The 27,944-nt window shown below is 38.1% G+C and overlaps 1 protein-coding gene, 1 long non-coding RNA gene and 3 pseudogenes across 2 annotated transcripts; 1 reads left to right on the top strand and 4 right to left on the bottom strand.

Moving 5' to 3' along the window:
• Positions 1-3,005: 3,005 nt before the first annotated feature.
• LOC6637537 (tubulin-folding cofactor B-like) lies at positions 3,006-3,950 on the bottom strand. The gene is given in 4 exon segments (XM_047013339.1): positions 3,006-3,206; positions 3,265-3,539; positions 3,542-3,754; positions 3,817-3,950. Coding segments are annotated over 4 exon segments (723 nt in total). The 5' UTR covers positions 3,934-3,950; the 3' UTR covers positions 3,006-3,088.
• Positions 3,951-4,694: 744 nt separating this feature from the next.
• On the bottom strand, positions 4,695-9,293 carry LOC124461934 (annotated as a pseudogene).
• Positions 9,294-10,541: 1,248 nt separating this feature from the next.
• LOC124461937 lies at positions 10,542-11,320 on the bottom strand. Its single transcript, XR_006955326.1, has 3 exons — positions 11,228-11,320; positions 10,960-11,058; positions 10,542-10,571 (listed from the first exon to the last, which is right to left on the bottom strand). It is a non-coding gene; the product is annotated as an uncharacterized LOC124461937 (long non-coding RNA).
• A 147-nt stretch (positions 11,321-11,467) lies between these two features.
• On the top strand, positions 11,468-13,414 carry LOC6644922 (annotated as a pseudogene).
• Positions 13,415-14,042: 628 nt separating this feature from the next.
• LOC111518919 lies at positions 14,043-22,741 on the bottom strand (annotated as a pseudogene).
• Between the last annotated feature and the right edge of the window lie 5,203 nt (positions 22,742-27,944).

Raw genomic sequence — 27,944 nt, 5'->3', positions numbered from 1 at the left:
AGCGGCGCAAAAAACAGAGGCCGTTCTAATTTCAAGCAGGAAACTTGTTGAGACAGCACAAATTACTGTTGAGGGGACTACGGTCCAGTCCAAAAGAGCTATCCGCTATCTTGGCGTGTGGATAGACACTCGACTAACCTTTCGAGAACACCTAGCCAACATTCAGGAGAAGGCATCGGTATGCGTGCGTTCGTTGTCAAGGATCCTCTTAAACACGAGGGGCCCAAAACAAGAGACGAGAAAGCTGCTGCTCCATTGTACTTTATGCGGCTCGGATCTGGAAATCGGCTTTATTAGTAGAAAGCTACAGCAGGGGCATACGGTCAACCCACAGACTTTGTGCACTCAGAGTCTGCTGCGCGTTTAGAACGGTATCGGACGACGCAGTATTAGTGTTAGCTGGGATGCTGCCACTTGACATTCAGGCGGATGAAGACACAGTCGTAGCTGCAGCACCTAGTGATGAGCCCTCGAAGAAACTGGCACGCGCACAGGCTAGAGGCAGAAGCCTAATAACATGGCAGAGAAGATGGGATGCGTCACAGAAGGGCAGATGGACCCACCTGCTGATCCCAAATATAGAGAAGTGGTTAGGCAGAAAGCATGGGTCAGTAAATTTCTACCTAACCCAGATACTAAGCGGTCATGGATGCTTTAGGCAATATCTCCATCGCTTTGGTCACGAAGAATCGCCTATGTGCACAGTCTGCAGCGATAACAGCGTAGAAGACGCACAACATATTCTTTTCAGGTGTCGGCGCTATGAGTCCCAAAGAAGGCACCTAGAACTCACTGCAGGGGCTGGATTAACGGTGAACAACCTCGTGGATTCAATGGTTGGCAGCCCACAAACATGGGAAGCGGTCAACAGCTTTGCAGCATATGTAATGCGGGATCTGCGACAATCCGAACGCATGAGAGCTGAAGCGTCGTAGAGAGAGCCACCGACCCTAGGAAGCAATTCCCACGAGGACGTCCCCTAGGATCAAGCTCCCTTTATGGCATCTTTTTCTTTTTCCTCTGTATATATCTATCTATACTATCTATACCTATCAATAAAGGAATAAAAAAAAAAAAAAAACATACATACATACGAACATATACATATATATATATATATATAAATAGATTGATCGCTCGGATCGATCAATCAGATGAACTTCTCTATCTACCAATATGTTCACGCATGCACAAACAACAACAAAAATGGCACCCACAACACTCTTCAACCAAAACGCACAGACAGACAAACAAACAAACATACATACAGACAAACATACATTATACATATTTTGATAGGAACATAGACATAATCCCTACTATATATACTGCCCTAAAAGATCGAACCCCAGGTTTGTTCATTCAGTCAGTATATTGACAGAGATGATTTAGGAATGCAAGAAAAAAATAAACCCTTTAAACACACAAAATTCAAATTCATTTAATAATAACGATAAAAAGAAATAATAATTATAATAATAATAATAAATCTATAACGGAAACAAATCAATGCTCTATAAACTGCATTTATCCAGTGAAATTGTTTTTTTTTTTCTGTTGTTTCCTTTTGTTTTTTGAGCTTGTTTTGTAAATGAAACAAGATAATCAAAAAAAAAAAACCCCAAGCTTATCATTGATTCAATTTTTGAAGGATGATGATAAATATAATAATATGTAACAAGAAAACATGCGCATTTAGAAGCATACACGGATTGGATGGAGAAGAGGCAGATACAATGTGAGCTTCAGTATAGGAGTTTCAATATATTTGGAATCAACTCTCAATTGTCAGACAAATCAGAGAGAAAGAAACCCAAAAACAAACACCAAACAATTCTAGTAATATGCCAAACCAAAATGTATCGTTTTGTAATTTGTACACAAAACTCTGTGTTTTGTATCAGTTGTTCCCACACCTACATATATACATATAGATGGAGTCGTCGCTATGCATGAATAGTTATTATATATCAATAGAAAAACAGAAACCCAAGAAAATCTTGGATCAGTTGTTGCATGAAAAATCCATTTCGAAAATCTCCCACAAAAACACAAACAAATTACACACTGATCTCAATTTGAGAACTAAAAGACGATCATTGATCCTAGCTGATTCAACAGGTTTGTGGTTGTTAAAAAAAAACAAAATCAGTCTTTAAATACCTATATTGTATATCTACATATAATGATAATAAACACTTGAAGTTATATCATGCAGATTTGAGAATATGTGTGCTATAATTTTTATTGCTATTGCTAATATCGAGAGTTTTCACCATTTTATATTCAATGTTAAACGAACAACTAATGAAACTTTATAAAACAAAACAAACAAATATAAACAAGTTAGTTCTAGCTGTGGTGTGATGGGTACACAGACATGGTACAATTCTATATATATACATATATATACATATACAGGTACATCGCTCATTACAACAACAACAACACCACACAATAAGAAGTACTATATATATATATATCAATAAACCGATACCCAAATAAACCCAATGACAGTAAAAAAAAAACCTATTGTAAGTAGTGCGCGCGATTTTTTTTTTTAAATATATTTCTTATTTGCTATCAAAATACATATATTCTTTTGCACGCAAAGTTTAATTTATTTTAGCATAAATGAGTATCACTTATTTGTGACATAAAAAATGGATTTTCCACGTTAGATTGTAAACTGATAAATGAGTTTTCAACAGATTGAAGAGAGAGACTAAACGCCAAAGGTTAATTTAAAAAAAATAAACGGAGCATTATTTAAAACACCATTATTATTCATTATAAATTATCTATAAATCAGAAATACGATAAACACACACAAAAAAGTATGGAAAGTTGAAACAAAAAAACATGTTGTAAGAATATCTGATATACATACATAGATGTTTTAATTAATAAATAAAAATGGCATAACTACATAATAAAATTTTGTAATTCGCATTTAGGGAAAACGAGTTTTTCTTTTAAAAATGGCATAACTACATAATAAAATTTTGTAATTCGCATTTAGGGAAAACGAGTTTTTCTTTTGTGCTGTGCCAAATAAATGCAATGTGGGAATTAACTCAAAAAAGATCTAAAGCTCATCATCAAGATTAACATCTTCTGAAGGAAAATCACCCACTTCGACTGACAATGGTGAGACAAATCCTCCATAGTTGGGACCACATTTGAAATATACTTTGCCGTTAACACTAGAAGAAGAAAGCGATGTTAATATACAAAATGGTTAACTGAATTCGTGTCCATTACCTTTCATTATTCTTGCCCAATGGTTCATCGTACTCAACACCAATAAAGATTCCAGTTTTGCCATCCAGGCTGCCATTGTATCTGATTGTGCCACGACGTCGTGGATTTCCCGGTACTGAGACCTCGCAGCGTGCATTAACCACGCAAAGCTCGGCTCGTCGTTGCAATTCATACGCATGCTCGCGGCGTTTCTCCTCCATTTGGCGCATCTCCTCCTCATTGAATTTGCCCAGACGATTCTGTTTAAGGTAATAACGCACAGAATGTATGCGCAGAGCTCATACTAATCATTAGTAAGTTCGAATTTCTCCACTGTGTTATTATCAAAGCTTAAGGTAAGGAAACTATCGATCACATGCAGGCGCAATCCATCGGAATTGATGTAGAATCCAAGCTGCGCATCGTCATTATCCAATGTTGCCAGCCGATTCTTTCCTTCATATAATTCCACTCTCCAATTTGTTCTGTGAGTCACAAACAAAAATAAAAACTATGAGAACATCTGTCGTGAAATTTGCAGCGGCAGCGGGAATTGCAAAAGGATATGCATACCTTGAGTTGGGACACTTTCAGGTGCTTGGCAAACTTCATCTCAAAGGCCACCGCATCGTTGTTCGAATTGGACACAATGGCCCTTATAAAATCTGATTTACTAATCAATTCCGACATTTGAGCTTTGTTTAAGTGTAAATGATATTTGTTGATTCACAAACAGATTCACAAACAAGGAGAACTAGATTAAAAAAATTGTCAGCTGGGTACTTCTTTCTTATTGCAAAAGTAACGGTTTCTTTTAACTTGAAAACTAAAATTGATTTTTAATTTGGTAGTAAAAATAAGAAAAAAGATGCTTGTTTGTTTGTTGTTTAATATAAAAACATTTCTCAATATTTGTCTAGATTTCGACCTTATTGAAGTTAATCAAAAACTGGGTTTTAGCGGGGCTTCAGGTCAATAAATCTTACTAATTTATTTGTAAGATTTTAAATCATAGGCAGCTCAAAAGGTGAGCAGGTCGTCTGTATAGCTATTTCAAGAACCACCAAGTTCTATCATCAGCAGACTTCGCTAAAGAATCCACAGTTGTAATGGCCATACCATATCTTCAACGCTAAAAGTAGTTGGGAATGCAAACTACATGAAGCGAAAAAAGAACGGCAAAGCTTTCATACCCTTGGGCGCCAGCTTGTGCTGCCTATGATTTAAAATAGTACAAATAAATTAGTAAGATTTATTGACCTGAAGCTTCGCTAAAACCCTGTTTTTGATTTCTCAATATTTTTTACCTAAAAGTCTTTTATTTTTTGATGAAGCATTTTGGTGCATAATTGTAAGGTAAATTGTGACGATTTCCATAGAAAAATGTTATATTCTTTTAATAAGCAGAATATTTTTTTCTAATTAGTGCATGTTAGTGCGTTCTACCTTAAAATTACTTTTTTTTTTGGTGTTGAAATTGCTGTGCCTTAACTAGATAAATCATTGAACTTAGGATGCAGCTAAGATGTACGGACGTATATCCTCCACATCGAGAAGTTGCTCTGGTTCCACCTGCTCACTACACATTGGACACTGGCCATTTTCCGAGAGTATACTGCAAGAGAAAAAGTTAAAAAAATGCCTAAAGGAAATATATGGATTAAACTTACTTTTCCATCTCGGAACGAAAGCAGAGAAAATCGCAAAGCGGACATGAAGTCATTTGTTGCTTAATAATATGTTGACCTGTGGCTATGCAGATGGGCAAAGTGGTTTTGCAGCTATAGCAAGTAACCTCCATGTTGGCCAAATTAGCATCGCAAATGGGACACTCCATTGTCTCGTCATCGATCTCGTCGCGGAGATTTTTGATACCCTTTGGAGCCTTGCGGACAATTGATTCGATTTTCTTTACATATCGTGTATCCAGTTGATTGCGATAATCTGGACGCATTAGCATTGAGGCAAAGACAAAGGCCGATTTCTTGAGACCTGCTCGATGGCATTCAATAACCGTGGACGTTAGAATGGAAATGGGATATCTAAGAGAATAATAAAATTAGAGGAAATCATAGCAATTTGGTTTATAGAGAATTCTTACGTTCGGGAAACTGAGAAATGCAAGTGGCCACTTGGACTACCAGCTTAGCGGCTAGCAGATGATTGCCCAACTTGACATGGATGCGAACCAATGTATAGCGATGGAGTAATATTAAATTATGACGCATTTCAGCAGTCACCGAAAGATTATTACGACGTAATTCTTGATACATGGAGTAGAGTAGATCTCTGGCTGATTTATAGTTGCCTGCTAATTGCTCTTGATTGGCAATAATTACGGCCGTCTTGGCAGCATCCTTATAGTGTTTGCGTGCCATATACAAACGGAATAGATAACGCGGATCCTTGGGTCAAGTTCCCCCAGCAGAAATTCAATTAATTGCGATGCCAACTGCTCGTTGTTAGAGGTGGCCACACAATCTATAGCCAAAGACAAAGCCTGCTCCTCTTCATTGCTAAATGCAGGAACCTCAATGCCTTTGTGAAATCTCTGGCCAAGAAATAATACTTTCCCGCCAGCAATGTATATTTCTCACTTTCAAAGTAGTGATCCAAGGCCAGATAATCAGCAGATTTCACATTCTCCAAGCGTTCCAGAAGCTCGCCATGACGACGTAGTTTGTTGTGAAGCTGAGCCAAGGCGAAGGCTTCTTCAACGCATCCGCAAATTATGAGAAATTGCAACGCTTGCTCAATGTCACCAATTTTCTGATAGAACTTGGCCAACAATTTGGCTGAATCCACCGAACGAGATTCTAGTACAATCTCAGAAGCTGCATGCGGATCGCATAAATGCTCCAGATATATTCTAACACAGGCATCTAAGTCACCAGCAATTTTATAGCTACTAATGGCCTCTTCAAAATGTCCATCCGATTCCTTGGCCTTGGCATAGGCTGCATGTAATTTACTACTGTTTACTTTCGAGAGCACCGTGTTTGCCTTATTCCACATCTTTAAGGCAATATAATGGCCACATGCCTCATCAAAGTAACCGCCACGTTCGTACAGTCCGGCTGCTTCAGTGTGGCCAATAGTTGCCAGGAGCTCAGCACAATCGTAAAGTATCCTGCAGCTCCACGATATATTGTATCTGTGTGTATTAGAGGGAATATTTTTAATAGTATTCAGAGATATAAATTTAACGACAATCAAACTTACGCCTCGACGAAAGTCTCCTGTTCGTATAGATGTCCTTGCAATACCCATTTTGCAGAAACGCACATGCTCCTCGTACTCTGGGCTCTTTTGCAATAATGTTGGCTTCAACCCTTCATCATTGTTGATTAAGTCTTTTTTGTAGCCCGTTTCGTAGTTATACAAAGCGTCTGCATAGTTTCCCCTAGAGGGTACATCAGGTTCAGTTATAATTATGAATAAAAACCAAGTCAGATTGTCTTACGTGAACTCCAATTGCTGGCCATATTCTCTTGCTATGAAAGGAACTTCTTGTGGTTCATGTTTATAAGCCAATAGCAAAGCTTGACCCTTTTGCAAAAGATCACGACATAACTCTAAGGCGGCTTTTGTGTAGACTCCCTTTAGGAGGTAATCCTTGGCCTGCTCAAATTGGGATAAAAGCATGCAGCAACAGCCACTAAGCATGGCTAGATCCTCCATATAGCGAAGCTCATCCAAAGCATTAACCATGGCGGCATCCCACAGTTGTCTATAGGCACGAATGGCTACAAAAAAAATCAATAAGAATTAAATTTAAGATGTTTTTTATGATCCTAAAGAAAAATGATACATGAATATTTTAAATGATAGAAGAAAAAAATTTTGGACTACCTACATCAGTGGCAAAGATAAGCAGCTCTTGGGTAAGGGCAAAGCAAGTTATCACCGCATCGTTTTAAATGGTGGGTAAGGCACTTGGAAAAGTGGCGAGTAGCTTATCCTTGCAATTCGGATTATCTGTTGCAATTGCCTGAAGGATCAATTGGGGTGCACATAAAGCTGCACAATAATCGGCATTCAAGTGCATGATGCTTATATTTGAGGGCATGTCTCGTTCACTCAAGGGACGTGGCTCCTCGCCAAGACTTTTACCCAGATCGTAGAACCAAACATGTTTATCGATACCAGCTGCAAGATTATATGGGCCGACAGCTAGAAAGGTGGGTTCTCCTTCCAGAGGCAGGTGAAATGGTATAGATCTCGCCTTATCCGGCGAATATATGTATATGGAGACTTCGGCCAGACTGCTGAGCATCACAATTCGAGGTGCGAAAACAGCAAACATATGTGGTAACTTGGTTACATAAGTATTAGAGAGCTGCATGAATGATAGAAAAATCAATTCGAGTTAACAACATTCAAAACCAAATAAATGAATTGAATGACTTTGAAAATCGACTTCAACTAAATGAGTGTGCGACGTAAAAATCAGTCGCACAACATTCAAACGAAACAAAACGAATTGAATGAGTTAGAAAGTGAGTCAATGAGTTGCTATGATTCGAATGCATTCGAATTCCAATTCTGATTTTAGTATTTAGTATTTATTTGTATTGTATATTTTTTAACTATATGTGATTACTGTACTACAAAACTAGAGTGGTTAGTGGCTCAGTGGGGACCTACTCAGACTACAATACTGTTGTTATCGGGTTCAAACCCCCTACAGAGATAGAGAAGAATTTTTTTTCCAAATAGTGAAATATATAAAAAAGTAGATCCATTGTGTATATGATGGATTAAAGAATATAATTTTTTTTTTTTATAATATGTTAGAAAGCCTTATTTATGTTTTCACGGTTCGTGGCAACTAGGAATCTAAATTAGAAAAAATAGATTTTACAAAATTTGTCCCAAATTGTCAAATCCAAAACTGTGTCCTTAAGTTTTTGGTGTATAGCATATTTTAATTTTAATAGCCCCCATTTCGCCATTATTTTCCATACATTTTTGATAAAATAATTAGTTTTTGTTGCTTTTAAACATCCCAATAAAAATGAGTCAATATGAATGATTCGAATGATTCGAGTGCCATAGTAAATTTCGATGCTTTGACACTCAATTCATTGCCTTTCATTGAACAGAGTTACGTATTTTGCGAGATATGACAAGTACAAACTCACACTCATTCATTTCATTGTGTAGTTGTCACTCATTTATTTGAATTCAATTCGAATGGATTCATTTGACTTTGACTTTGCTTCCATTCATGCAGCCCTCTAATAAGTATAGACCGTTCCTCCGCTTGTGGTCACTGCGAGGAGTTGTCCATCTGGTGACCAGTCAATCATTTGGACATTTGCATGATCTGGTACCGTAATTATACGTTCTGTTTCTTGAAGATTTGTAATCGAATGAACTTTTATGCTGAGATTTTGGAAATTAATTATTTTAAAAACGTTCTATAATCTTATCATTTACACTACATACTTATCGTCTCCACAGGATACCACTATATCCAATGATGGGCAATAGGCTAAGCCGGTCAACGTGTCTTTGTGACAGGTGAAGACCTGTCACAGTTCTTGGCCCACATCCTTGGGATGCGTGGAAATTGCCACCACATGTCCATTGGAAAAGCCTAGCAATATGTAACCATCGCCGAACCACTTATGTATGCTGCAGCAGTGAACCATAACGACTCTGAAAACCAAGCTCGGTGGGATTCTCCGGTTTCGGCAAATAGTACAAGAACAATGTACGTTTTCCTATTATCATGCTAATGGCATTATTATTAGAAATCCGTTCATCACTGGCCATCTCGGCGAAGTATATATCGGTTGGAACATCTCGCAATTGGACAACCCGCACAGTATCTCCATCTTCGTTGTTTAGTGGATTAGTTGGGAATTAGCATACCTGGCAAGTATAAGGCGCTGGACCATTTGACCCTGACGATTATACAATACGACGGATCCATCGGTTCCAGTGGTAGCCAGTAAGGCTCCTGCTCCTTTTTGCCAAATAAAGTAAACATCGCCAATTCCATGGGGATCATCATATTTGTAGAGTATCTTCTCGAACGACATTTTTTCCAACTATGGAGTCAGAGAGTTATCCTTGCAATACGTTATTTTTCTCATTCTACATTTTCACTATCTTCCGGGTTTTGTTTACAATTTTTTGCGTTGCTATAGCAGCAACAAGTTGGGGGAGCCAAAATTGAGAGTCCAAATTGAGAGCTTTATTTTATCGATAACATGAATTTTATCGTCATGAATTATCGAGTTCAAAATCAGCAACATTGTTACAAAGATTGTAATTTTAATTTAATGTTTTATTCGACGAATACAAACCATCATAATAAATGAAACTATTTGTTTTATGGCATTTGAGTTTGTGTGCATGCTGTTATGGCCAGCCCTGAGGCTATCGGTAGAGACCTATCGATAGTGACAATAGGGGCAGAAAATAGTGGGCAAGTCGGGGAATAGTGGGGGATCTAGTGTTGGGTAGGTTAGAATTATAAAGGGATTTTTTTTGAATTTGAAAGTCGGCCAGCGGTCAAAAGGCTGTTGACCCAGGCTCGGGTCTAAGAAAGGAACCGTAAGATCAGGCGATGAGTCGTCTGATTCTAGAAGGTTAAAAAGGTTAAAAATCAGTTTAACGTGGACAGTGAGGTGCGGTGGTTGATAGAAAAAAAAAGAACAAGGAGAAAGAAGTGAAGTTTAAATAATTTTACAAGAAAGTATAATCGATTGTAAATGTATCTTTGAAGAAAATTAAAAAAAAGCTCCTTCCATCGAGCCGAGGAGCTCAAGTTTGGCCAAAGGAGCCAAACAGAAAATTTTTGTATTTTTTTTGTGTGAAAAATTTTATGTAATCCTGAGGCGCAGCGAGGCGAGACCGGCCGTAAAAATTGGGTAAGTGTTTGTGTTCCAATGGTAGTTAGGGACTTTTTTTTAAATTTCCGATAATTGACCCAAAATAGGCCGGTTAAATTGAGCTGCGCAGGAGCACCCGCAGCCCCTGTCCACGTTGTAAAAAAATTTTATTTGTACCCGTCCCCCAGACTAAATTCTTGGGAAAAAAAAATTTTGGCTCTCATCCCCGTTAATTTTTGGTGCGGACCGCTCCAAAAACCCCCAATTTGTTGGCGAACTCCACCTGGCTGGAAAAAAAATTAAAACCAGATATTAGTCTTTTATTCCGTTTTTTTTATGTCAATTTTGTTAATTTATTTATTTATTTAATTCACTAGCTTAATTACTTATTTATTTATTCCCTTATATATATATTTATTTATTTCCTTATTTATTTATCTACATAATTAATTCCTTATTTATTATTTTTGTTATTTTAGGTAGCTGAAAGAAGAAAGAAAAGAAAAAAGTTGAAAAAGGATACCAATAAACGGGATAATTTTTCTTCGATCTTGCCCCCCTAAAAGAGCTCTGATAGGTAGGTGGGAATCGGGAAGGAAATTCATCGTGATTTTGCAAAAAAAAAGAAAAAGTAAATGTAATGTAATCTGTGGCAGATACCTGCTCAAATATACACCAGGGCAAGCATTGTTAATAAATTCGTGTGTTAATAATAATTAAGAGTAATGAACAACAAAAGAATGAATTGCTGAGTGTTTTCTTAAAGGGAGGGAAATGGGGAGAAAGGAGCATGACGACTCCAGGAGGAGTTGAGGAGTAGTGATGATGATATGGTATAGGTGACGACTGCTATATATATGGGGTGGCATACCTCATCGACATGCCACGAAGGAAAGGCAGGGCCCGTTCGACCTCGATAATCCGGAAGAGGAGGTCCGGTTCACATGGAGTGACGGCGACGACATCATTTCTGTAAGGGGGTAAGAATAAATAATTAGTGAGTTTGTTAGATAGTTGTGATTCGTGTAGTTTATGTGTCGTAAGTGTTGTCCAGTGGAGTGGCGTCTGAAGTGATCCTCGTACTGTGTTGGGATTCCTTCAGACGAAGGGGTATTGATGTTCAGCTGTTCGTCAATTACCTGAAATTTTATTGTTGCGTGTATTGGGGATGGGTTGTAGGAACTCACGACCTTCTTTTCCGATAGCTAGCCGGAGTGAGCCCCTATCGATATACGCGGCACCAGGGTGAGAATACTGTTTTTCATCTGGCAGGTCCATAACAATGCCACAGGTTGCCACTAAATTTATCGATATATTTCATTACTTACAGCTGTTATTTCGATATATTTGATAGACCTACTGCACATCGCTAAACAAGTAGTGTCACTGTATCACAAATGAATTTACGAATTTCGTTTGGAAAGAATTAACAACAATTGGAATAATTTAGAAACATGACGGATGAATTGCCGGAAGCATTCGACTTGGTGGTGATGGGCACAGGTGAGATCATCTGACTAATCCATACACCATGGGCGTTACGACAAATAGTAGCTCGATGAATCTTAGTACCTAAATATTGATTGATTTCTAATTCTTTTGAAAGGCTTCACTGAATCCTGTTAGCCGCTGCTGCAAGTCGCATTGGAAAGACTGTGCTGCATAAAAATGAATACTATGGTGGTGACTCTTGGGGATACTTTAGTTTGGATGCCCTGTGTTCGCTGTTGGAGAAGGAAGTAAGCGAAAGTTCTGCTTTGCGAAATGGTAGTTATACTTGGCATAATGTAGCTGCAGTTGATGGGGATACCGATGCGCCCGCAGTTTGGACGCGCGAAGCCATACTGGCCAAGTCACGACGTTTTAATCTCGATCTCTGCCCCCGTGTTCTATATGCCGCAGGAGAACTCGTTCAATTGCTGATCCGATCAAATATTTGTCGTTATGCAGAGTTTCGTGCCGTAGATCATGTCTGCATGAATAACAATGGAGAAATTTTATCTGTGCCTTGTTCACGAAGTGATGTCTTCAATACTAAAATCCTTACAATGGTGGAGAAACGATTGCTAATGAAATTCCTAATGGCTTGCAATGACTATGGCGAGGACAAGTGCAATGAAGACTCTTTGGCGTTTCGAGGACGCTCGTTTGTCGAGTATCTGCAAGCGCAACGTGTAACCGAGAAGATTGCCTCATGTGTAATGCAGTCGATTGCCATGTGTGGTCCAAATTCCACATTCGAGAAGGGCATGCAACGTACACAACGATTCCTAAGTAGCCTGGGTCGGTATGGCAATACACCTTTTCTGTTTCCCATGTACGGTTGTGGTGAATTGCCGCAATGCTTCTGTCGTCTTTGTGCGGTTTTCGGTGGAATCTATTGCCTTAAACGCTCTGTGGACGCTGTTAACATGGACAGTCAATCCCAAGAACTTTTGGTTAGCTGTGAGGGAAAGACTCTGCATGCCAAACATTTGGTCTCGGCACCTGGCCAAGTACCCATTAATCCAGTGACGCCAATGCGTCCAAACATCTCTCGAGGATTGTTTATATCGTGTAGCCCACTGGGAAATGAAGAAATAAATAAAGGAGGCGGTGGTGTTAATCTGTTGCGTCTGCTGGCCGATGGAGGAGCTCGCGAAGCCATTGTTATTCAACTCTCACACTATTCTGGTGCATGTCCAGAGTGATTATGTAAGAAACTGAGGATTTTGCTTTATATTTTGCATATTTATTTAAACGAATCATTTTCAGATATCTTAAACATAACCACACCCGCTCAAAGCGAAGATCCCATTGCTGACTTGGCACCATTTACATCTCAAATCTTTCAAAGTATTTCCCAAATTGTTTTTAGTTCCCATTTTACGCTTTATTCGCCTCAATCTTTGGAGGCCAACGCACTGCCACTTTCTATACATTGCACTAGTGGACCAATTTATGAAATAGATTATGATGCTGCTATTTCTGAGGCTCATCGCATTTTTAAAGAACTTTATCCAACTGAAGAGTTTCTACCACGTGCACCCGATCCAGAGGAGATTGTGATTGATGGCGAGGATCCCAGTGCATTGAATGAGCTTAGTTTACCAGAAGATCTACGAGCACAACTACATGATATGGAACTCAACTCAACTGAAAATCAGTAGGGAAATTAGCACAACATTTTTTTGTAGTCCTATATCAATTCCAAATAATATGTGCAACTGACTTTTTTGATACGTTTTTCTAATTATAAGGTTACATACAAATTTTTGTATATATATATTTATTATGTAAATTATGTATAATTTCTAAAATTACTAGGCATATATTTATATGTGTGTGTGTGTTATCTATGATAAATAAACTTCCAAAAATATGGATTTGCAATGCATCAAATATATAATTTATCTTCTTTCTATGTATATAAATATATATATTTATGTATATATTGCTTGACTTTGTTTTTTCTATTTTTCAGAGTAGTTTTGTGCTTTATTAAAAAAAGATTGTGGAAGAACATAAAAAAAAGGTTAATTCTAAAAAAAAACTTTGATTAAGATGGCTCAAACGAATTCTACATGTTATTAATTAAAAAGTTTCACTTCAATTGTTATTACCAATTTTTTGTTTTTCTCAGTCATTTTTTGTTTCTATATATATATGTATATTGCCATCAATAATATTCGATATTCAAATATCAACAAGGTAACCACGAGTTATCCGGGAACTGGCCAAAATCTAGGCAGTGGATTAGATAATACAAAACGGCGGCCAAGTAATATAATATAAAATTTATCGAGCAGATACTGTATTAACATACTGTAAACGCTTTACTATATATAATAATGTCAAGAATATATATATATATATAGATGGATTATTATCATTGGGATTATAGGGAAGAAACGATGGTCGTGCATTTTAGAATATTATTTCTTTTTTTTTGTTTTGTATATATATGTATCTTCTGTTTTTTGTTTTGTGTAAAAAACAACTTTTACATTTCCTGCTTCGTTTTTTATCATTCAATGCATTTTACATTAAAGCTTTTCGTTTTTATCGTTTCACTTCTAGCGTTTTGTGGTTTCTTGGGTGGATTAAGGGTGTTGAGATAGATCTAATTTGATTTGTTACTTTTTTTATAGTTAGTTTTATATCTTAATTAGATTATTATTGATATTTTGTTTTGTGACAATGGGCTGTCGCTTGGCATTATATTTCTTATTGAGCTGTTCGATTTCCAATTCCATTTCATGATCTATGTGACTGAGACGTTGATTTAGATCGTCAAAGGTGAGAAATTTGAGGAACTCGAATTCACCCTCAACATAGGCATGGGATTGGGTGTGTAAATGCTGATTCTGATATGCCGGTGGTGGTGGAGCTGGATTTATCTGTTCGTTTATTAACGGATATGCCATAACCATGTGCTGTTGCTGTTGTTGCTGCTGATGTTGCTGCAATCAATATTGATTTATGGCAGAGATTTGTTGGAATTGTAATTCCATATTATGTTCCCAATTATTGGCATCGTTTGCTCCACTTGCCAAATGCTGGTTCATTTCTTCTTGCTGTTGCTGCTGCTGTTGTTGTTGCTGCTGTTGTTGTTATTGTTGTTGCTGTTGCTGCTGTTCGGCAGCGGCTGGAGAATACTCTGTTGATTTATCACCGACATTTTTGCGTTCAAAATGATCCAAGAACTGTGGACGATAACGATATCGTGGCTTTTGGTCGTCACTTCGTTTCGCCGTTGTAGAATCATCGGAATCCGAATTGATAACCATTGTGCCAGTAAGCCAAAGAAAATGCATATAATTTTGGTTTTACTTCGGATTTTTTTTCCTTTTTTTGCTTACCCAAATTGGATTCCAATTCAACCAGCTGCCACTTCACCTGAAGCAGGAGATGGAGCCGATGGTACGGCCGCAAGAGCACCAGCCTTACGCCCTAGACCCCCCGGTCCTAGTGTGCCCTCATCAGTATCCTGTTCGGTATGTGCTATCATAGTTGCATCCGATGCAGATGACTGCTGATAGTTGCCAAATTTCTCGGGCACCAATGTCCCCGGGTCGTCAATGAAGGTTTTAACTGTGCCACCGAATTCCGTTTCCTCCTCTTGCTCGGGCAGCATCATGCTGGAATCTTGGCAGGCCAGACTTTTGGCCTGACTCATGACCATAGCCATGTCAGGGGCTCGATTAGCTCTTTGTTGCTGCCGTATGGAACAAGTGTCTTCTAGCATAGGTTTCAATATACTATATATAATGAATTCATGCTGCAGGTGGTCTGTGGCCGTTGCCCTCTCGTCCGGATCCTTTACCAGACATTTACTAACAAAATCAATAAACTCTGTACTCCATCTATCTGGCTCCCGGAACGATGCTGGTGGCTTCTGTGGTATCATAAATATAGCACGCATTGGATGTATATCTCCATAGGGGGGCTTGCCCTCGGCCATTTCTATAGCCGTAATGCCCAGTGACCAAATATCTGCCACACAATCGTAACGGAAATGTTCTTTGTAACTGAGAAACAGAAAACACAGTTTCGCTTTGATCGATTATTTTCAATTAATCGATAACTAGTAAATTTAAAAAAGCGAGGTACCGCGGAAACAATGTAATTTAAAAACAACAAAGAAATATAGCCATGACCAGGCCGTTCAATATTTTAATTTAATGACTATCTATTATCTACGATAAAATTCATAAAGCTTAAAAAACAAAGTAAAAAAATGCATGTAAAGTAGATAGTTTAAGAATGCCAACACTTAATGAGATTTAAAAATTTGGAAATAATAAATAAAAAAATTAATATTTTTGTCTATTTTAGCTGAAACTTTGTAGCAAAGCACACTTACAAGAGGAACTTCAGGTATGCGAATCACCGATTTGGATGAATTTTGGATATGTTGTAGAATACCACGTCATTTGAAGCTGTGTGAAATATTTCGGCGCACTATTATATATTTTCCTAATAAATCGGCTTTAAAGTTATACCTTTGGTGACTTATAAGTAAAACGCCGAGTGGTCTACAAGCAGTTCGACGGTGTAAGGGGTAGAGGTCCTGCCTAAAATCGACGGAACTCTGGTTCAACCCCCGCCCGAAACTAGTAAGTTTTGGGTTTTCATTTTTTTTTTTTTGCTTTTTCAATCATTATTTTTGTCTAATAGCGAAATAGTTCTTTTGATGATTTTTGATTGGATTCATTTTTTATGCCTTTACAAAAACATATATATAATATAGACGCAAAATAGACTAATTAACTTCTGCCTTCACATTTTTTGTTGTGATATAAATCATAAAAACATGATACCCGTATGTATATTTTCTCAAGACTATGAACATGTTTAAATAATGCTTTTGTGCAAAAACATACCAACTTTAAACCAATTTTAAGGAAACAAACGAAATAAAAATTTTGGAAAACCACTTTCTAATCTGAAGCGAACCATGCATACTTGAGCATTCCCTTCAATATCAGAGATGACAAGTGGAATTGCCCCGTCTTTGACGGGGATTTTACTTTAGTGCAGTCTTCTTTTGATGAAATTTCTCGATTTTAAACTTACCTAAAAATACAGTACATAATGGCGTGCGTATAGCTGGTATTACCTTAAGCGTACAAGTTAATAATAGTTAATAATAATAATTTGCATCTACAATAATTTCAACATACATAAAAAATGTTTCCAATTACAAATCATCAAAAGAACTATTTCGCCATTAGACAAAAATAATTATTGAAAAAGCAAAAAAAAAATGAAAACCCAAAACTAGTTTCGGGCGGGGGTTGAACCAGAGTTCCGTCGATTTTAGGCAGAACCTCTACCCCTTACACCGTCGAGCTGCTTGTAGACCACTCGGCGTTTTACTTATAAGTCACCAAAGCTATAACTTTAAAGCCGATTTATTAGGAAAATATAGAATAGTGCGCCGAAATATTTCACACAGCTTCAAATGACGTGGTATTCTACAACAAATCCAAAATTCATCCAAATCGGTGATTCGCATACCTGAAGTTCCCCTTGCTAGATTTACTTAAAAAATGCAATAAATTCAATATTTGTTTAGTCCAATTTCATATACAAAAGTTTCACTTCTAAACTCATAAAATTTTACGTTACCATCAAAAAAAACTTTCATTTTCAGCAATGGCAAATAATCATCAGGACACCTGCTGTTTGCCTGTTTAACTTAAATATGAAGGCTTAAAGCAAAGCCGTTAATATTATAATCCCATACCATGGCAATAGTTTTAAAGCAAACTACCCAAACCAGTTTCTTTAGCAATATACACAGTGGGTGTTACTTTTGGGAATAAGGCAACCTTTAAATTAGTTTGTCAACGAATGGCTTATCAGTCACTGCGCCTTTGGCTGCCTAGCAACGAGGTGCACAGTGTTGAAAGTATCAAAATTATAATGTCCTTTAAATTTCAATTATTATTTTAGGAAATAAAAATACCAAAGTCTTCTCTTGGGTTTTTTTTTTTGTTTTCTTTTTAATGATTTGATCAAATGTCTATTTTTGAAATCATTCAATTTCGTTTTACTGGTCACGAAAAGGTATCGCTTCTTCTTGACAAGAAATTGGGATTGAACTCCAACCCACTGTACGCCTCCATAGAAACCAAAACACCGACGCGACACCCAACAGCAGCAAATACTAAAGTCCAGGAGGCTAGAAAATTCCTGAGCTCGGCAGTTTGTTGTTTACTCTACGTGACTTTAGTTCGAAAGACGGAAAGAAACGACGGAAACTAAAATGTCTCATTCGGCAAAATGTGCACCGACCGCCTACGCCAATGGCTTCCGACCCTCACATGATTACCATTCAAATTCCGTTTCCCTAAAACAACGCTCCAAATCCGCAAATCCACCGCATTTACGTCCATTTAGTGGGCGTTTGTGTCCCCGTTATGTGCCGCCCTTTTCCATACAATCGCTGCAAAAGAATATCGTTGTCATTAACGGACCAATACACGAAACCTCAACAACAGTGCGTAGACCCTTTGAAAGTTAGTTCAGCTAGTTAGTTCAGTTAGTTAGATAGATTTGCTTTTATGTATTTGTTTCTTGTAATGGATAATGACTACTAATTGTTGTGTTTTTTTGACTTTTGTTTGGTATATTACGCTTAAAGAAACAACAAAAGTCCATTTCCACATTCAATTTGGGTGCTGGTCTTGATGGTGGCATTACACTCGGTGGCAATGATTTGGGGCGTGGCACATTGTTTCGCATGTATTTCGATCGCGGAGACTTACCCATCAAAATGGAATACCTTTGCGGTGGCGATAAAATTGGTTGGACTGTAAGTATGCAAATTTAAGAAGTTTATCTAATTTGAATTCGAATTTAATTAATGAAGTTCGTTTAAGCAATTAGTTGTCTAACTAATAATTAGCCAACAAGTTTCTTACATGATAAAACTGTGGCAAGAGAAAGTAGGAACAATTTGGTTCGTACTAATTACTACCAGAAACTAGTAATTACTTTTTACTGGGGGAATGGTTGATGGATTTTCATTGGCAATGGCGAATAACCATCAATTTGTAGGACAAAGATAGAATATTGGGAAACCGAATGTAAATGGCACTATTGATGTTTTCAAATTCATAAAAAAAACATTGATTTTAACTCCTTTCCTTTCGACTTTTTGTGAGTTTTAAATTTCCAAATCCATACAAAGTTTTTGAATTTATAGTTTATATAAATATTAACTTTCCCCGTTCTAATATGGTTAAAAATGAATGTATTATTATTAGGGTAGGGAATTTTGTCATTTAGTGGATTTAAATGTTCAAGAATAAGGGATCTAGAAAAAAAGAATTCATCCTGCACGTAGTCTGAATTTTCAAATTTCGGGGAAGGTCCCCACTCGTTGGAAAACCATCCTAGATTTTCCCTAAAAAGTTAGTATAATCGCTTCCGCCACTGTAAACTATATACATATATTACTAATATTTCTGATCATCATGACAAGCTGTATTCATATAGATATTATGGCGAAAAATAAGGATTATATTTCCACCTTAAATGACTTTATTTTAATCAAATTACTGAATTGTCATGTCGTGAAATGCGAAATGAAGGAGTTTAGGATCTATGATGAAATATTGTTGTAAAATAAGTGATCATAATCTTCTTTATTTTTCTATTATGCCTTTAATATTTATTGATTTATTCTATATCTGTGCAGTAATTATAAGTTAAAAGCAATATTAAGACTATCTATGTATGTACATATGTATGAATGGCTTAAAAGTCTTATGCTACTATTACTTAGAAAAAAATCTTAAAATCGTAAATTCTATAACTGTCTAGGAGGGCAAAATTTCTGAAGCATATTTTTCACAAGCTCCAAAATGGAATAGATTTTTTCATGGTTTTTTAAGGAACAAGTTTTGAAATTTCAAAAATTTTGCACACGCTTAGTTTTTTAGGTATAAAAGTAAATCAAAAATTATTTATGACCAGGTGACGAAAATTTTCCATGAAGGCTGACCCCCCCTCCTTTATGACAATTTTATAACCCTTCTCCTTTCTTAGCTATACGCTTAATTTTTTGACGGTTGTTTTGAAGGTAATGAAATAGGTATACCCAGAATAGATAAGAGGTATAAAGATATATTAAAATTTTATTTCAAAATCAATCATTTCTCTAAGACTTTTACTTCTTAATGATTTAAATCTAAAAATTTCAATATCCAATGTTCCACATTTGCTCTCCCCAGAATGCTCTTACTTCACTTGGTGACGTCCAAAAGTTCTTGAAAAAAATTGGCAGTAACCTTCAATTAGTCACATACACATATATATGTACATATATACAGAATATGTACTTAGTTGCAATTATTTGAATCCTGTATACTGTTCAACTGCGTGTTCAATTATTTCAAGTGTTGGCTACGATGGCACCTAAAAACAACAAGAACCAAATAATGTGTCATTGTCTATTTCCGGCGTTAGTTTTAGGATTGTGTGGGTGGATTAGGTTGGAGCCTTCATTGCGATTTTTGTTGTGATTTTGCTTTATTTGCTCCTGACATTGAAAACGTCGCCCATGTCCAGATGTCAGTCAGTCAGTTAGACTGAAAACGCGCATTGCGAAAAGTATATTTCTCCTTGTAGGAATGTGTGAACCCATTTTGCAATAACCTTGCAGGAAGGATACTTAGATATTCATTAGAAGTTTGCAAGAAGTGACATTATATACAATATATACTCTTGATCAATAGTATTTCACACAGTTAAACGTAACAAGTTTTGGTTCTCTTTGTTTTTTGAGATTTTCAATCTGATTCTAGAATATCCTCTAAGTGAGGGTATAGAAACATCGGCATATTCCCAGTCTTTATTTCTTTCTGTATCATTTGCGTGATTCGGTCTAGTCTATTGTAGTGATTCTTAAAAAGAGTTGACGCAGTTTCAAAGACCTATTGCCCTTCCACATGGGTAGAAAAGTAACTTATGCAACCACTATATCGAGTATATTAGGGTCAGAATGCTAAGGAATGGAATACAATGTCAGATTAATCCACACTCTTTGAAGCACTTGCAAAACAAACAAAAGAATTCTAAATTTTTGTTTATAATGTAGAATTCACAATCAGTTCAGACAGTCATCTATGTAGGTAAAAAATATCACACACAGGACAACACGTAAATCAATTTGTACCGGGAAATATATGTAAAAGTTGTTGTTTTCTTATATAAAGAATGACATACTTATTCTGTATAAATATGTATAGCTAGTCAACTTTAGCCAATTAATCGTTTAAACAAATAATTATTGAAAAATAATAAACTTGGACTTATTGATAATTCTAAATGTAATTACAATAATTGGCAATATAATTTCATACTAAGTACATATAAGTGTTTGGCACAATCAGGTAGGAAAGATTTAATTACCAGACAAAATAAAACGTTAAATTGACGTATTTAGGGATGTGAATCATCAATCTCGAGTTTAAAAAAGGAAACGAGTAAACATTGTTTAAAACTAGAATCGACTTGAAATGTATGAAATTTGTCCTTTAAAGTTTCAACTAATGGTCCTTGTAACAAACTTTGTTTTGAAATTATTTTTGGATTAAAATTTTCATATGTTGTATAAAAACATGAACTTACATAGACTACGAAATATGAGTAACTATGTATATATGAACATCTATTTACAAGCCTAAAAGTAGGAAATTTATGTAAAATGTAAAATTTATGTAAAATTTAACACCATTTTATATTAGGTTAAGTCAAATATTTTTGGGCAAATTTTCTCTGTCTGAAGATCTACAGTCGAAACCATTTTTTGGCCTCGAATAATTATAATAACCCCTTAACAAGGGTGTCTCAGATCAAAAAAAATGTTGTGTACATACATTTTAATAAATTTAAATCAAATTTTGCATTTAAACCAGATCAGAGTCTTCTGAAGAAAATTATTTCAAAGGCAGCCAAAAAATGGTAAACATTTGCCCATTTTGTTGTTTTTAAAACTAACAATTTGTAGATCATTAATTTAAGATAAAAAATCTCGAAATCTTATGTTAGAAAATCTGCCTTATTTAGTTGACTGAAATCTCAAGCTTTTGGATTAAATTCTTCAATTAACGACTTTCGAATCAATTCCGTGATAAATTTCAATCGTTTTCGGCTTTGAAACATTTTGGAAAAAACTTACATAAATAATACAGTTTTAATTCAATAAAGTATGGTTCTAGTCTAAATTTAATAGAAATTGTAGATCATTTTAAATATATTTTACATCCAAATTATTTTAAAACGAGAATTCCAATTCCATTTCAATCGGTCTTGTATTTTTCTTGCTCACTTTTCTAATTGATTGCTAAGAATAATTTTTAGGGATAAATGAAAAGATAGAATTATTCCCTTTCAGCTCGTTGTTATCAATATATTGAAGAATAATAGAAAATATTTGAAACCAAGTTATTTGGTTCAGAATCGTAAGCGAGATCAGGTCTCAAATCAGATTCCGATCAAATACAAATTATACCTATAATATCTACTTTAAGAAGCATTACTCTATATTTATAATTAAACATTTTAATGTCTTTGGAGCTTAAAAATATAAACATATATGTATATCTTTTTGTTATACCCCAAATGGAGTTCATTAGCTTGTCATTATATTTCACCGGTGAGTAATCACGTTCTGTAAAGGCAGACACAAAAGCAAATGGTTAAAATGAGAATTTCTCAATTTTTTTCTATTCCCACTTACGAGTCTGAAGATTAAATCCAGCGTTCTTATCAGTGGCAGACAATTTCATGCGGGAAACAATCATATCACGTTCATTATATTCACGAATTTTCCAAGCGGCAAAGGCTCCTTGAGGTATGGCTGCCATCCTGGATTCTGTAGGATAATAATGGTTAATTATTTCAACATTAAACATTTAAGTAATTGCCCACACTAACCGTTGATGATGGTATTTAAGTTTTTCAAAAATTGATAATTCTTTGTTTCGCTTAGTTCAAACACTTTGTTCCAGCACTTGGTCAAATGCTTCTCAATTCTCAAGATATTGGCGCTTTCTTGCATAAACATTCAAATGCAAAAACACACACACACAAAGATTTCGAAACTTGGTGAAGGGGAGTTTAGGAATGAGGAAGGAAGGAATTTGATTTTGTTTTAGCCAAATTCCCCAAAGCCTGCTTTTCTTGTAAAAACTTCACAAATTTATTTAAAATTTAGTTATCTGTAGCCAATTAGGTTTGCTCTTTTCTATATTTTTGATTTGCTTTTGGCAACATTCAATGGCAATTAATGCCAATATATCACTTGGGTTTCTCGATTTCGAGCGGGCTGCGAATAAAAATTCGATGTGTGTACACAACGTAAGGGGTTCAGAATTGAACTGAAGCTAGCCTATGGATGCAAAAAAGTTTTAGAGTAATGTGTGAAGATAAATAAAGTGATTGAAAATCAAGGATAAGTGATAAAAGAAGGGAAGATACATATGTATGTACGTGCAGGGTCGCAGTGAGGGGAAGGCCAGCGGGTCTGCTGCCTCGAGCTCACCCCAAGGGAGAGCCCCTCACAAAACACAAACAACTTCAAGTGCAAATTGGGAAAAAAAGGCAAGAAAAAACAGGTGCTTTCTTTTAAAAATGCTTTCAAAAGTATTTTTCTCCGATGACCCAATGAGACATTCTCATCTCGGGACACCCATTTTCCTAAATCCGACCTTGAATAAATGGAAACACTTAATTTCTTCATCTCTTGAAATTTTTAAACTGGTAAAAATTTGGACTTATGTGAAGATCGACATTTCCTTCTTTATAAATTTCGATAACCAAGGAAACAAGTTCCCTTGAGTTAAAAAAAAGTCACATAAAATGTCAGTAATTCGATTAATTTTTCACTTCTTCGGTTTTAACCCCAAACTTTGATGTCTTCGATAAATTCCTGATACTGACAATGGTCTTTATCGAAAATTACTGAAACTAGATTAATATAATAAATATAAATTAATATAATAATAAATGTAGAAGTAGGTATTAAAAATAGATTCAAGACATGTGCGCTGAGACAGTGGGTATTTTTTAGTATTTAAGGTATTTACATAATAATACTAAACCATTTTTCAAACCAAAAACTTGAAGCTTCGTAGCGTGGGAGGGGAATTTATTATAAGTCCCCCTTTCTTGGTGAAATATATTAGAATTCTTCGTATCTGGTGGACGACCCGCGCTGGAATATATACACAATTTTTTTTATTGTGAAATATGTATACGTCTAATCTATTTCAACATTTTTTGAAACTTATCGCCAGACAGAATCTTATAAAAAATCAAAAAGGTTTTTTCCCCAATTCATAGGGCATCTGGCCACATCGGGTGACAGAAAATTTTTTTAAGAGTAAGTTGAGAAATATTGATTTTGTGATAAGATTTCACCTACTAATCACTAACCACCAAACATTTTTGCATACATCTGTAGGTAATGCTAGGTATGTTTAAATGACACACTGAATTTCATTTCAACGGCATTGAAAGGCCTGATAATTGCCCCTAACAGTTGCAGGATAGATTTAAAAACTGCGCAATTGCTCGAACAGTTGTCACCGAATACTCTCGATTCTCATCATCAAGCCTCGAAGTTTACTCAGAGCCGCCTTCAACTCTGGACAACAAAATATTAATATAATCTGCTTGATCTTTTCAAGGAATATATATGTACATACATATATAGTATAATTTCTGCATCATGTTTGTTAATATAAAACCTGACCTAAGTACACGTTTTAGTTGTTAATTTCCATGTGCGTCACTGATGCTGGGGAATCATGTTTGTATTTTTTTGTGGACTGCATATAAACAATTTTATTTATGCATTGAAAATATTTATATTTACTTGTTGTCATGCTGCAATTGTTGTGTGCATTAATCTATATTTGCATAATCAATAAGAGCAATAAAATACAATGCCACAAATACGCATAGATTTATACATACATATATTAGACTGGTATTTTTTCGCCGCTGTTTGGGTATATTACATAATTACCGTTCGTCATTTTCAAATTTTTTATTTTTCTTTGTCACACACTTTTAAAATTTACGTTCATACATATATTTCTTAAGAGGTCGTTGCTCTCTTCATATATTAATTCTAGTCAAACTATTTAAATTTGGCGCAATGTTAACTCGAAAAATACATAAACGTTAATCGATTAATTGTAAATCGTTTTTTGGAATATTATTATTGAGTTACAATAAACAAATAATAAAAACTGACTGTATTGTAAGATTCCAATTATTTACAAAGTCTGTTAAATGCTCATGTATATACCGAAACCGGTATTGTAGTATCGATTGTTAGTAATAAGTATCGATTGTTAGTAATAAGTATCGATTGTTAGTACTAAGTATCGATTGTTAGCGATAAGTCATCGATAGGTGAGAGACAGCGTCTCTTCTCTTCCGGCGACGCAACGAGCAAGTTGCATCTGCGCAAAAGCCAAAGATTAAATCCGAACAATACAAACTAATCTTTATCATTTTTACTCAATATTTGGGTGTTTACAACTCAGAAGTGGGATGACCACCCGAAAGTATACATATTTCGGGGCACGGCACGCCACACGTTCCACATCTAGGACGGCCGCCTCCACGCCCACCGCTGTTGGTGCACCCACTGCTGTGACTACCGCTGCAGTACCGGCGGCCACAGGAGCCGCCGCTGCTGCGCCTGCCGCTGCGGTACCGACCGCTGCTGGGCCAACTGCTGACATACTCGCCCCTGTCGGGCCCGCCGCTGCTGGGCCAACTGCTGACATACTCGCCCCTTCCGGGCCCGCCGCTGCTGGGCCAACTGCCGCCACACTCGCTCCTGCCGGGCCCGCCACTGCTGGGCTAACTGCTGACATACTAGCCCCTGCCGGGCCCGCCGCTGCTGGGCCAACTGCTGACATACTCGCCCCTACCGGGCCCGCCGCTGCTGGGCCAACTGCCGCCACATTCGCCCCTGCCGGGCCCGCCGCTGCTGGGCCAACCGCTGACATACTCGCCCCTGCCGGGCCAACTGCCGCCATACGAGCCCCTGCTGGGCTAACTGATGCCACATTCGACCCTGCCGGGCCCGCCGCTGCTGGGCCAACCGCTGACATACTCGCCCCTGCCGGGCCCGGCGCTGATGGGCCAACTGCTGCCATACTCGCCCATGCTGGGCCAACTGCTGACATGCTTGCCCCTGCTGGGCCAACTGCTGACATGCTTGCCCCTGCTGGGCCAACTGCCGCCATACTCGCCCCTGCTGTGCCAACTGTCGCCATACTCGCCCCTGCCGGCCCCGCTGCGGCTATATTCGCCCCCGCTGTAACCGCTGCCGCCGCACCTGCCACTGCTGTACCCGCCGCCGCTGCCGCCTCTGTACCCGCTGCCACTGCTATACCCGCTGCCAGTGCTATACCCGCTGCCACCGCTGTACCCACCACCGCTGCCGCCGCAACACCCGCTGCCACTGCTGTACCCACCACCGATGCACCCGCCGCCGCCTCTGCACCCGCTGCCACTGCTGTACCCGCTGCCACTGCTGTACCCACCACCGCTGCCGCCGCTGCACCCGCTGACACTGCTGTACCCGCTGCCACCACCGCTGCCGCCGCTGCACCCGCTGCCACTGCTGTACCCGTCGACTATATGTCTGCCATGCGGGCTGCGGCCTCGCTCGCCGCCCCCGCCACTGGTCCCGACGCTGACCCGTGGGAAGAGATGCCCGCTTTAGAGCCCTCCATATCGACTGCCGCGGCCGCCATCACACCGGCCACTTCCGCCTCCCCCAGCCTGGATGAGCAACTGGTGACGCTGCAGAAACAACATGAGTGGCTACAGCTACAGCATCAAATCCTCAAACTGCAGCAGGGGATTGACGAATCCCAAGCACCGAGGCAGCAAGTCAGTGACGTGAGTGTCATTGAGAGCATGGTGGCTCGATTTTCAGCGAATACCGCATACGATGTGAAGAAATGGCTGAACGATCTGGAAGACGCATTTGAAATTCTGCAGTTGAACGACCGCCTACGGTTGGTCGCATGCCGTCGTATGCTGGAAGGTACGGCGGCGGTGCTGCTGCGCACGGTATGGGTGCACAGCTACGAAGAATTGAAGGCAATCCTCTTGCGTGAATTTGGACGCTCGTGTAGCATCGAGGAAGTGTACCACGCTCTGCGTGGCCGGCGCATCAAGGCAGGCGAGGGATGTTTAAGATTCGCAATCGAGATGCAGGAGATTGCCATGAATGCTCCGATTCCGGAGAACGAGCTGGTCGACCTGATCATTGATGGATTGCGGGACAACTCTACTCGAGTCGGCATGCTGTACTCAGCTCGGACAATGGCTGAACTGAAGCCCCTACTGGAACGCTACGAGCGCCTCCGTATGCAGGCCGCTGCCTCCAGACAAAGCAATAGTGTGAAGGCGCAGCCAACAACAACTGCCGTGGCGCCTGGAAACAAATCGTCAGGCACCGTCACGAGTGAGACCAGATGCTTCAATTGCTCAAGATGGGGGCATTACAAGAGTCAATGCCCGAAACCAATGAGACCTCCGAATTCATGTTTCAAGTGTGGCATAGTGGGCCACAGCCACAAAAACTGCCCGTCTCGAATTGGAAATGCCACCAATATCACTGCTGCCGCCGCCGCTGATGAAGCGGGAGATCGACTAGACCATTTACAACTGGTGAGTGTTGCTTTTGTTTGTGATGAAGTGCAAGATAGGAGATTTATGGATATGTTTTTTCTCCTTGATTCGGGCAGTCCAAATGCATACGTTTGAAGTCCTGACGAACCAAGCAACCGAACTGCCGATGATTATAGGTAGAGATCTTCTGTATAAAATTAATATTAGACTCTGTAAATTGAAAGAACTGAAATATGAAAAAGAATCGTTGATACTCATGAATAAACCGACTGAATGTATAAATCCAAAACTTACTGCTGTTCTGAAGTCCTTTGACATATTTATGGAAGAGAGAGTGATACTGCCGTATGATAGGAATGAGATTGTATCTGCCGAATTGTTGTCTGATTCTCCCCTTCCGAAAACTTCTGCTGTACCTTCGGAAACATTGAACGATGCACTTATGGTAATTCCCTTGAGCTGACACTGAGAAATGGTGGACATTCCGCCAAGATTGCTCGCTGGGCCCTGCTGTTGGAAAACTATAACTACACGATTGTATACCGCTCGGGGGTTGGTATGCCCCATGCTGATGCTCTAAGTAGAATAGAAACTGCCGCATACGTTGACGATATAAACCTTGACTTCCAACTGCAGTTAACCCAGAACCGGGACCCTGAGATTGTCAAACTCCGAGATGAGTTAGTGAAATAT

Source organism: Drosophila willistoni, unplaced genomic scaffold (genome assembly GCF_018902025.1).
Source record: "Drosophila willistoni isolate 14030-0811.24 unplaced genomic scaffold, UCI_dwil_1.1 Seg752, whole genome shotgun sequence".
Taxonomy (NCBI): Eukaryota; Metazoa; Arthropoda; class Insecta; order Diptera; family Drosophilidae; genus Drosophila; species Drosophila willistoni.
Note: the sequence above shows the minus strand (reverse complement) of the source record. Positions and strands in the feature narration are given on the sequence as shown.